General features: G+C 37.5%; 1 protein-coding gene across 1 annotated transcript in view; it reads right to left on the reverse strand.

The window, feature by feature from the left end:
- kcnh5b (potassium voltage-gated channel, subfamily H (eag-related), member 5b) overlaps positions 1-12,895 on the reverse strand; it is a 386,291-nt gene that overhangs the window by 174,947 nt on the left and 198,449 nt on the right. The window contains exon 8 of the mRNA XM_059988032.1: positions 5,073-5,272. Coding sequence (XP_059844015.1) covers positions 5,073-5,272 — 200 coding nt within the window. The remainder of the gene's footprint in view (positions 1-5,072; positions 5,273-12,895) is intronic.

The following is a 12,895-nucleotide window of genomic DNA, read 5'->3' on the forward strand; positions in this document are numbered from 1 at the left end:
GAAATATGATCTTGTCAGGCATTTAATAACATGATCTATGATGTTTCCACTCTCCTTACTGTCCGGCTGAATGGCACAATTTATCATACTATCTTTTACTGGAAACCACAATGTTCTGTAGTAATTTATTTTGTTGCCTTAGAGTTCAGTTTTTTATTGTATATTCAAAGGGTATTTTAACTGATGTCGAAGCCAATCATGGAACTAAGTTCCCACATCACTAGGTCAAGAACAACTTCAACCATTCTCTGTATTGTTCACTCCTTCACTGCATTAGTACAGCAACATATTGATCACTTTGCACTTTGTTCAATTTATTCTAACTGAAATCATTCTTGTAAAAATGTGCATAATTATGGTTAATTTATAGTTTATAACAATTACCGCATGGAAACAGGTCATCTCAGCCCGTGCCAAACACTTACTCTCACCTAGTCCCACCTACCTGCACTCTGCCCATAACCCTCCATTCCTTTCCTGTTCATATACCTAACCAATTTTTTCTTTAATGACAAAATCGAACCTGCCTCTACCATTTCTACTGGAAGCTCGTTCCGCACAGCTTCCACTTTCTGAGTGAAGATGTTCCCCCTCGCGTTACCCCTAAACTTTTGCCCCCTAACTCTCAACTTGTGTCCTCTTGTTTGAATCTCGCCTACTCTCAATGGAAAAAGCCTATCCACGTCAACTCGATCTATCCCCCTCATAATTTTAAATACCTCTATCAAGTCCCCCCTCAACCTTCTATGCTCCAAAGAATAAAGACCTAACTTGTTCAACCTTTTACTGGAACCTAGGTGCTGAAACCCAGGTAACATTCTAGTAAATCTCCTCTGTACTCTCTCTATTTTGTTGACATCTTTCTTATAATTTGGTGACCAGAACTGTACACAATACTCCAAATTTGGCCTCACCAATGCCTTGTACAATTTTAACATTAGATCTCAACTCCTATACTCAATGCTCTGATTTATGAAGGCCAGCATACCAAAAGCTTTCTTCACCACCCTATCCACATGAGATTCCACCTTCAGGGAACTATGCACCATTATTCCTAGATCACTCTGTTCTACTACATTCCTCAATGCCCTACCATTTACCATGTATGTCCTATTTTGATTAGTCCTACCAAAATGTAGCACCTCACACTTATCAACATTAAACTCCATCTGCCATCTTTCAGCCCACTCTTCTAACTGGCCTACATCTCTCTGCAAGCTTTGAAAACCTACTTCATTATCCACAATGCCACCTATCTTACTTTGCAAGTTTTCTTGCAAATTCTACTTATCTGATGTCATCGTCCTATAACATCATAGGACGATGCAAGTAAGTTCTTCATTGCACCTGAGCATCCATGTACTTGAACATTACTCGTTCAAACTCAACTTTGAACTTGACTTTGACTATGGCACAAAAGGTGGCAAATCAGACCATGAGTCAATGCTAGACCTAAATCCTCAGAGCTCAGTCACTGTGGTTGAGATCTCAATTTATGCATCAATTGGACAGCAAGTTGGGACTGTTTTGTGAAGTTTTATAATGTTTCCATTCACTTGAAGAAGATTTAGAGAGGTCATTCAACACTAACAGTCTTTGAAATTTATTCACAAATAATTTGGTTATATGTCAACAAATATATTTAGCTGGCACAATTTTGAAATGTAAGTGTTTCAAATAAAGTAATTGCTTTAAGAAATATTCCTTCATAGAGTAGCTATTTAGCAGTTTTTAACTAATATTGGTAAAAATAAGTGTCCAAATAAAATATACCTTTTCAAACATATTGTTAATCAAACACCTGTGATTAATCTGATTTTAATTTCTTTTAAAAGTTTATAGATAATCACTTGCTGGCTATTTTAGATTGGCAGTTTATTAATAAATGACATTATATTCAGAACTTATTTCAATTCTTTCAAAAAAAATTCTGTCTTCTTCAAATGTCTGCAAGCAAATACAAATAGTGATTTGAGATGCAATTAAAAATTCACAATTCCTTCCATCATAGTGACATTTCAGGTAAACTATGTCAAATAACATTGCACTCTAATGAAAACCAAGACGACATTACTTCCTTGGAGTAAATACTTAGAAAAGAGGCTAGCCAGAATTTCATCAAATTGTGTTTCCAAAAATCAGGTCAAATGGCTCTTAAACTAATTGAACTTATAATTCAAATTTAACATTATTTTTCATTGTATTCCTTTAATCAAGATGTGCCCACAGATGGATATGTCATGACTGAAGGAGTTCATAAAAAATATAGGAAGCTCAAGAAATAGGAGCAGGAGTGGGTCATCTGTCTCATCAGTCCTGTTTTACCATTCAATAAGATCATAGCTAATCTATCCATGGACTTAGCTCCATGGATGTGACTTTTCCCCATAGCCTTTAATCCCCCTGCTAGACAAAAACTTGTCTAACTGTGCCTTAAATATATTTAGTGAGGTAGTCTTTACTGCTTCCATGGGCAGAGAATTTCACAGATTCACCACACACTGGGAAAAAGAGTTTTTTCTTCATTCCCATCCTAAACCTATTCCATGAACCTAGAGACTATGTCCCCTAGTTGATGTCTCACTTACCAGTGGAAACAACTTTCCTGCCTCTATTTTATCTATCTCTTTCATTATTTTATGTTTCTAAATGATCACTTTTCGTTCTTCTGAGTTCCAGCAAGTATAGTCACAGAGTAACAGTGGAATGTAACTGTTCAATTAAAATAGCTTGTATTCCCAATCTATTCCACATACTCCCGATTCACTGTTCATCGCAACCATGAGATCACATTAATATCAATACTAATTGCACCAAAAAATTACATTATAAAAGGAAATGTGAAAACACTACCCACATTGTTAAGATATGTGAAATCTTCTATGATTTAATTCAACCTTTCCCTTAGTGTTTTCTTTCGATGAAATATCTTGTCTTGTTAGCATCACACTAGTACCAAATTGCTGGCAACAAGAAGCCAATAAGCTCTCATAAATGTCTATCTTCTGATAACCTATCACAATTATGTCAGAAATAATCCCACGGAATGGGCAATGAAATGCAATACACACAGATGGGATTTTTGTTTTAGAGAATCTGGTGGTAGAACTTTATGGAGAAAAGCAGAACTAGGAGCAGGAATAAACTAAATCTCCTTTCAAGACTCTACATCCATTTATCACGATCCCAGGTGATCTTCCACTTCAGCTCCATTTTTGAGTACTATTGCCATAACTCTTGATTCCCTCAATATCTGAAAACCTACCGATCTCTGTTTAGAATGAATAATGACTCAGCTTCCAAAGCCTTCCAGATTCACCACTCTCAGTGAAAAACTATCTTTCCATTTCATTCCTAAATGGCCTACTCCCTTGGTCTTGCCTATTCAGTCAAGACAAATACCTTCCTGCAATGATGTGCCAAACAATGTTCCCTCTAATTTGTAATGAGCAGTGTACACAAAAATCTTGTGCTGTGCAATTTTTTGTCCAGCCACAACAATTGAGCACTCAATAATTTCTTCAATAAAAACAGTATAAATAAGCCAGTTCTAAAATCCACAGACTGATCATCGCAAATTCCATGTTGTCAACACTGTCTGCATGGGAAACTGGAAAAGGAAATGTGATTGGATCTGTTTAATTTCTCTCCCATTTTGTTACTCTTATACAGCACTGTAAATTTGCCCATTCTTAACTGTGTAGTGTGTTAGTCTCGATAGACCATGGATTTGCACCTTGGAAAGTTTCCAGGGCACAAGCCTGGGCAAGGTTTTTTTTGAATGGAAGACCAGCAGTTGCCCAAGCTGCAAGTCTCCCCTCTCCACGCCATGGGAAGGGCATTAGGACCCATACAGCTTGGCAGAGCAACGTGTGGTTAAATGCCTTGCTCAAGGACACACACGCAGCCTCAGTTAAGGCTCGAACTAATGACCTTCAGATCACTAGATGAACGCCTTAACCACTTAGCCATGTGCCAACACTCTTAAATGTAATAATAGTTTTTCCCAGATTTCTCCCTTCTACATATTTTAAAGTTCTTTGTGTCCACTTTTAAGTTTCCCATCTCACATATTCTCTTTCATTTTTTCATCAATTTCTTGGCAGTCCTTTGCTGAATCCTAAAATGCTCCCAAACTTTATAACTAGTGCTATTTCTAACAACATTTTATAAGGTTCTTCTATTGATTTAATGGCATCTTTAACTCCTATTGAAGTTTTTTTACTTTAAGGATTTAAGATAATTATGTATTTTTTTTTCCATTAGCGCTATCATAACCTGTCTACTGTCACAACTTTTAATGTAGTTCCCCAATCAACCAAATTCAACTTGTCCCACATGATCTTAACCACAGATTTGGATTGAACTATACTGATTTCAAACTCAATATAAAATTCCATCATATTATGTTATGGTCATTTTTCAGATCAACTGAGTTTAAATTGGAAAAGGTTTTTGTGTAGGATTTATTCGTTTTGTTACATCAATTCTCTTGAGGATAAAACCAATCTAATTTGACATCTGCAAATCTTCATTCTGAGTGCAGCAAAAAAAAGACAAAAAGTATAAGGGTTTATTATTTCAAATCATCAGTCTCATTTAAATTCACAAATCAAGAATGCATTTTTACACCAAATTGCAAGGAATTTATTGTAGCATGTTCCTCAAAAGCCCATATTTCATCAAAGTCAAGGTCAAAATTATGAACTTCTATACAAGTTCCATCAAAACATAGAACTAGAATTTATAAAAAATTGCTTTTTTCTAAATGAAAAACACAAAGATTGTTAGAAAGATCTGTTTAAAATCTTCTATAATTAAACAATTATTGAATATATTCATGGAAAAGGAATGTAATCCACTCAAATGAAAAAATAGACTATATTTCCAATATATTCCACATACCCCCAGGATTAATTATTTTGCAGTTTGCATTTCCCTAGTTAGTGCATAGCTGACTTGATAATTACATTTAAATTTGATTCTGTCCAGAGGTGAGTATGCAACTTATAAATAATTACATGAATGCTATTTCTGGAAATCTTAGTAAGTTTTACCTCATAGGTTCGTACCTTCTCCGTGTCAATCCCTTTAGACATTGACCACGTTGACACTATATAATCCATAACGCGTTCACTAAGTCCTTTGGGGACTTGGTAAAGTTTGAGAAAATCCCGCACATTATTTAGCATTTCATGATAGCGGTTGGTGTTGGCGTACATTTGCTGGAAGATGGTTGTGACGTTTCCAAAAATAGTTGCATAAAGAAGAGCTGCAATTCAAAAAATGGAACAGATTTAAGTCTTATTTGCTTTGCATACATATTTTTAAATCTACTTAAGTGAACATGTCTGGGGCTGAATATCAACTTGCAATTTCATAATCCCCTGCTGAAATCTAGCTTGTGTAACAAAATCCTTTAAGCATTTTCTCTGTTAAGCTCCTTCTTATTGCATTTGTTTTTTACTCTTTCAATATATGTTTATGCATTCACACTTCAGTAGCACCATTGTTCTTCTTTCAAAACTAATTCCGCAGTTGGTAGACCATAAAACAGAGCAGCAGAATTAGGCCATTCAACCAGTTGCATCTGCTCCACTATTCTATCATGGCTCAATTATTAACTTTCTCAATCCCATTCTCCTCCCTTCTCCCCATAACCATTGACACCTTTACTAAACAAGGACCTATCACCCTCCATTTTAAATATATCCAATGACCTGGCCTCCACAACCGTTCGCTGCATTGAATTCCATCAATTTAGCATCATTTGGCTAAAGAAATTCCTCCTCATCTCTGTTCTAAAAGGATGTCTTTGCAGTCTGATAGTACACTAAGTTGCTGGATATAGCATTCTTAATCAAAGTACAGTTCACTTTAACCTGGAAATTCTCACAGTGAGCCAGCAAAAAGTACACATGCTCCAGTCAGAAATAAATTAAGTCTGAGCTTGTAGGCAGATCCTGTTTTCCTTGATTTATACTTCTTCATGGTCTAACTCAGAAAGACGTGGTTGGAAAAGTTTCTGGGTACTGAGAACACTGTCAGTTTCATTTACCAAGGATCTCAATGTCTTCAATGTAAGCATTCAAAGGCATACAAAAGGTATACAAGTTCCCGCACTATCCAGTGACCCTGTGATCTCTGTCTCAGAGGCTCAGAACATCCTTCAAGTGGGTGAACCCTCAAATGTATCACGGTATAGCTGGGTAGATTCTGAAGGCCAGTGTGTTCAAGGACATTGTCAACCTCTCCCTGCTGTATTCAGAGGTTCCCACCTCCTTCAAAGGGGCAGTAATCATACCAGGGCTAAAGAAGAGCGTGCTGAGTTGCCTCAATAACTATTACCCAGTTGCACTCAAATCTACCATAAAGAAATGCTTTGAGAGATTGGTTATGACGAAAATTAACTCCCGCCTGAGCAAGGACCCGGACCTGCTGCAGTTCATTGCAAGCAGTCTACAGCAGATGTAATCTCATTTGCGCTCCACTTTGGAGCACTAAGACAACAGCAAAACATACAGTACTGTATGTCAGGCTGCTGTTTAGTGATTACAGCTCAGCATTCAATATCATCTTTCCCTCAGAAATAATCACAAAGCTTTTTAACCTCTACCTCTCTCTGCAACTGGATCCTTGACGTCCTTATTGGGAGACTGTACCAGTCAGTACTGATTGGTAAAAACATCTCCTCCTTGCAGATAATTAACATGGCACATCTCAAGGACGCATGCTTAACCCACTGCTCTAGCCTCTCTGCACACAATACTTTGTGGATAAGCACAGCTCAAACACCATTTATAAAGTCGCAGATGACACCACCATTTATAAAATCCCAGATGTCGACAAGGAGGCGTACAGGAGTGAGTTAGATAGTCTGGTTGAGAGGTGTCGCAATAAAAAACTAATATTCAATGTCCAAGCAATTGATTTCAGGAAGGGGAAGTTGGAAGAACATGTTCCAGTCCTCATTCAAGGGGTTAGCAATGGAAAGGGTGAGCAGCTGGATGTCAACTTCTCTGAGGGTCTGTCCTGGGCCCGACATATTAATGCAATCATGAAGAGGGACTGCCAGTGGCTCAACTTTGTTCAGAATTTGATGGGATTTGATATGTCACCCAAGTTTTTATAGAGCATTCTTACTGGTTCCCTCACGCCCTGGCATGATTGCAAGAGGTCGTAGAGGTTTGTAGGTCCAGCGAACTCCAGCACAGCAAATCCTCAACACCTCCAAGGATATTTTGAGAAGTGGTGCCTCAAGACTTTGGCACCCTTCTTTAAAACCTTCACCATCTGGGTTGTGTACTTTCCTTATTATTACCATCGGGGGGAGGTATGGAGGCCTGAAGACCCGCACATGCAATTATTCAGCGGCAGCTTCTTCCCTCATCGGTTTTCATAAACTCATGAACACTATCTTGTACTTTATAGTCATTTTATGTCTTTGCACCATACTGCTGCCACAAAATAGCACATTTCCTGTCATATTAGACCATGATAATAAACTTTTTTCTGATTCATCCTCACCTTTTATATCAGAAGCTACAAAAATTTATGAATAAGCAGAGCAATCAAATAGTGGTTTCCAAACTACAGAAACATTCTGGATCAAATAATACTCTAAAGAGAGGTAGCCTGGAATCATTTGACTGATACATCTGAAAATAGGTTTATCACAAGAGTAACCCAATTGCAATTAACTGAAAATAAACACTAAAAATATTCAAAACTAATCTAGACTTGTTTGGGGAGGTAAGCAACCAATTTCAGTATAGAAAAATACTAAAACATGTTCTTAGGCCCAAACATAGCAACTTTAAGGTTCTATTATGATGTTCAACAAATTTATATAAATATCAAAATTCATAAAGCTAGTTAAAATGATCCAGGAAATGGGTAGAGCTATACGGCATTCTAGCATTCTAATACAAGGTATCTTAAACTAGTTAGAAGATTATGGCTATTTTGCTCTGGATGTAAGATGCATCCAAAATGATGCAATCATTTGCAGTATTCTTGCTAAATATGAATTAGCCTGCAAAGTCTTTATCTGAGGAGATTTGGTATGCCACCAAAGCAGAAGAAGAAAACCGTTAACTCCGAGTGGAGTCATCAGGACATCATCGTGATGGCGTTTTCTTTTTTTAGCAGGCTTTCTTGTTTTTATGAGGCCAAGTTGCTAGCCCGACGCTCAACCCAACACGGATGGAAAGTGTGCAAGGGAGCTGGCTGGATTCGAACTCGGGAGTCTTTGCTCCAAAGTCCGGCGCTGATGCCACTATGCCACCAGCCATCAAAACCTCTAGCAAATTTCAAGAGATGTACCATGGAGAACATTCTAACTGGTTGCATCACCCTATGGTATGGAGGGGCCACTGCACAGAATTGGAAAAATCTGCAGAGGGTTGCAAATTCAACCAGCTCCACAGCCTCCCCAGCATCTTCCAAAGGTGACGTCTCAAAAAGGCAACAGCCATCATTAAGGACCCCTATCACCCAGGACGTATTTGCTTCTCATTGCTACCATCAAGAAGGAGGTACAGGAGTCTGAAGGAACACACTCAACATTTTAGGAACATTTTCTTCTCCTCCAACATCAGAATTCTGAATGGACAAAGAACTAACCTGTAAATACTACCTCACTATTTTTTTCTCAATACTACTTACTTAATTTAATTTTAAATATATATATATATAAACAGGAACAGGAAGATTTGGCCTACCTCTCAAGAGGTTTAAAGTTTAGCTGTAGACATCCATTTCTAATTTAGCTGATGTTAAAATATGTATTGTGGTTTATTTAAAGACTACAACCATACAATTGTTTGACACTTTAATAACCAGTTCCTTTTAATTGGCTATCTTTCTTTAAATTTCATTCACACGAAATATTGAACTTTCACGATTGCCATCTGTACTTAACCATGAACTTCGAACTCCAAATGTTAATTAAATCCTAAATTATACATACCTAGAAATTAATTCTCAAACAGCACTAAACCAGCTATATTATAATGACAACATATTTTATCCTGTTGCACAGATTCATATTACTGCTAGCTCTGCTGAGCCGGGATGTATTACTGGGCAGTTGAATCCAAGTCTTGGCATTTAATTGACAGTTTTTCTAAAACATGGAGATAATATATTGACCAGAACCTAGTACAGATAACCAAATACCGACTCCTGGTATGAATGTACTGCTGGATTTTTAATTGCAGCATGGCCTTGAACATTATAAAATTCATTCAGAAATTACATTATGTCAGGATGTGAAATAACCAGAATAGACATCAGTGACTTTAATTAGATATTTCAGATTAACAAAATCACAAGCAGAATTTATTCTGGAGAATTTCCAGTAGTCCATATGTATTGTTACAATTAGAAGAGAAACTATTCAGTCCAACAGTCCTGTCCCAAATCTAGAAGCGCTGTCCAATTAATCCTTGTCAACTGCACTATCACCAATGCCTATATCCTTTCAAGTACAGTATTTGCACTTGAATGTCAATATGATTAGTATTTCTACCACATATTCAGCCAGTGTTTTCCAAATTACAACCATTCACTATTTAAAACTATACATTCCCATGTTATATCTTTTTCTAAGCTTAACACATTTAAATATGTTTCCACTGATCATTGACTTTACTCAAACTGGAAATAGTTTCACCCTTTTATTCAGTCAAAACCATTTATGATTTGAGCAGCTTTATAAAGTCTGTCCCTTATCTCTCTGTTTTGGGAAGAATAGCCACACCTTTCTTTTCACTCTTTGCATCCAAGCACCACAGGGATCAATGCTGGGACCTCAATTTTCTTTTCAATTTTGGTAAATTGGTAAATTTAGCCCTAAATTTTCTAAAAAAAGGTGAGAAAAAGACTGAAGCAGGTGACAGAGGAGCAATTGACTTTAAGCAAGTGAACAAATATCGACCAAATAGATTAGAATATGGAAAAATGTGAAGTTGTCCAGTCCAGGTGAAGCATCTCATCCCAAAACATTGACTCTGTATTTTCATCCACGGATGCTGACTGACCAACTAAGTTCCTTCAGCATTTTATGTGTATTGCTCATGATTCACGGATTCTCCAGGATCTCATATTTAAGATTGTCCATATAGGCAGGATTAAATAAAAACAAAACATTTTATCTAAATACAAAAGATTCTGCAGATGCTGGAAATCTGGAGCAACATATTCAAAATACTGGAGGAACTCAGTAAGTCAGGCAGTATTTATGAAAATGAATAATCAGTCAACGTTTTGGGCCAAATCCACCATGAGGACACAAGTCATCAGGATCATTCTGATGTATATTTTGCGCATAAGTCATCTAAATGTTGAGAAGCTCTAAGATGAAGGGTATCTTGGAATTCTGGGGATTCTAGTAATGATTAGTACAAGACTAATCATTGCTAGGTATAGCAGATAATTAGCAAAGCTAACAGAATATTAGCTATTACTAGAGGCCTTGTGTGCAAAAGCAGGAAGGTTATGACTCCATGACATAAGCTATTGATGAAGTCACATTTGGAGTATTATATGTACACTATTGGTTTCCTTACTTAAAGATAGATGTTAATATTTTGAAGCAATTCACAGAAAGATTATTGGACTCTATGCAGAACGATTAAGTTGCATTATGATAGAAAGTTAGAAAGGCCAGGTGTGTGTCCACCACTGGAGTTTAGAAGAATGAGAGATGAGTACACTTAGACATATTTGATCCTAGAAGATCTTGGTAAGCTGGATGTGAAGCAAATGCTTCCTTTTATAGAGAGGCAGTCATTGTTTGACTTTAGTTAAATTAGTCACACCTAGGACTTAAACTGCATTTTCACTGATGTGAAAGATGCCCATGTAACACACATAGTTGAGTATCATGTCCACCTGTGGGATAGCCAGTGTTGTAATAAAGTGTTATCATTCAAAATCACTCTTTTGTAATCTACTCATCTATTAATGGTACCACCTTATTGAACAGCTTGAAATATTCCTAATAGGTTGTAGTAAGCCATTTGGATGACCACTCATATGATGAATATATAGAGACAAATGTAATTATTGTTTCCTTGGAATTTAAGGTAACAATGCCATAGCTTTTCGTTACTGGGACAGCTTTGAGCTTCTCGTGACTATATCTTTCAGCTGTAACATTTTCCACCAGTGCATCCCAGTTCCCTCACTGCTGTTCACAGCCTGTGGGCTGCTAGTTCTAATCACCATCTTAGTTTAAAACATACACAAAGCAAAAGCTTAGGCATTGAATCTGAAGTAGTTAGCAGCGACTTAGACTTGGAATAATGATAATAATAATAATAAAAGTAATAATAATACATACTTTGTTGATCTCGAGTGGAAAATTCTTTTGTTACAGCAGCAACATTTCAAAACACACTTACCAGTGTGCAGACTTAACTAATAATATAGTACAGAATGATAATATGCACAATAACAGTCAACCAATGCGCAATAATAATGTAGAAAATAATAAAGCTGGTACCCTTCCTCCCACTTATGTACTGACAATACATACAAACAAGAGATTGGGATATCAGAAAAATGGATTTGCTGGCTGCTGTGGGACTACAAGAATCTTCTCCAATGTGGGAACTTGGTTCATTACCATATTCCTGACTTGAAAACTGTTTGGGTTATGAACAGTTCACATGAACAGAACACTGCATAAACTGGGGAAAACCTGAATATAGTATATGACCCCTCAAAATCCATGTTTGTCATTTATAAAAGAGCTCATCTTCAACGTTGTAGAAGGGCTGGAGGATCTTGTCATAGATCTGCCAGAGGCCGATGACAAGATTCTCCATCCCTCTCTCCGCTGTGGAGATTTTATCCAAACATAGATGTGTATCAGATAGTATATAGTCAGAGATAGGTGTCATGAAAGAAAGAAGAGATAGAGGATAGAATGGCTGAGTGTAAACGATTGGGTTGCAGATAACAAAATAATCCAATAATAACAAAATAATCACTTACTGAAGTTCATGACAATGAACAGAGCATGCCATTGCCTGAGGTCTGAATCTAACAACATGCAGCAAAACCACAATTTGCCCGGGAACATCCAAAAATGCCCATTCCTGGGTCAACTTGGTCTAGTTTCATAGTCAATCCTTCAGAAGGAAACATTGAATAGAAATCAATTACATCGATTTCTTGAAATTGCAGTATGCCCCCCCCTTCACCATTCCCCATTCCCTTCTCCCTCTCTCACCTGCTCATCACCTCCCTCTTCTGCTCCTCCTCCTTCTCTTTCTTACATGGCCTTCTGTCCTCTCCCATCAGATTTTCCCTACTCCAGCCCTTTATCTTTTTCACCAATCGACTTCCCAGCTTTTCTTCAACCCTCTGGTTTCACCTTTCAACTTCTATCTTGTACTTCTTCCTCCCCTACCTCCACCTTCTCACTTCTTCTTTCCAGTCCTGATGAAGGGTCTTGGCCCAAAACGTGGACCGTTTACTCTTTTCCATAGATCCTGTGCTCCTCTGGCATTTTGTGTGTGTTGATTGATTGGAAATTATGTTATCCCTGGCTCAACTCGCATGATTTTGTGCAAAAGTAAATCCTTCTGCAAGGGACAATTCAAAGTTCTGAAATGATAAACAACTCACACAAAATGGTGGAGGAACTCAGCAGGTCAGGCAGTGTCCATGGAGGCAAATAAACAGTCAACATTTTAGGCAGAAATCCTTCACCAGGACTGGAAATGAAAGGGACAGAAGCCAGAATAAGAAGGTGGGAAAAAGGGAAGCAGTACAAGCTGGTGGGTGATGGGGGAAACCAGGTGAGGAGGAAGGTGGGTGGGTGAAGGAGGGCAGATGAAGTAAGAAGCTCTAAGGGGGTAGGTGGAAGAGGTAAAGGGCTACA

The sequence above is a fragment of the Hypanus sabinus genome, chromosome 2 (genome assembly GCF_030144855.1).
Source record: "Hypanus sabinus isolate sHypSab1 chromosome 2, sHypSab1.hap1, whole genome shotgun sequence".
NCBI classification, from domain to species: domain Eukaryota; kingdom Metazoa; phylum Chordata; class Chondrichthyes; order Myliobatiformes; family Dasyatidae; genus Hypanus; species Hypanus sabinus.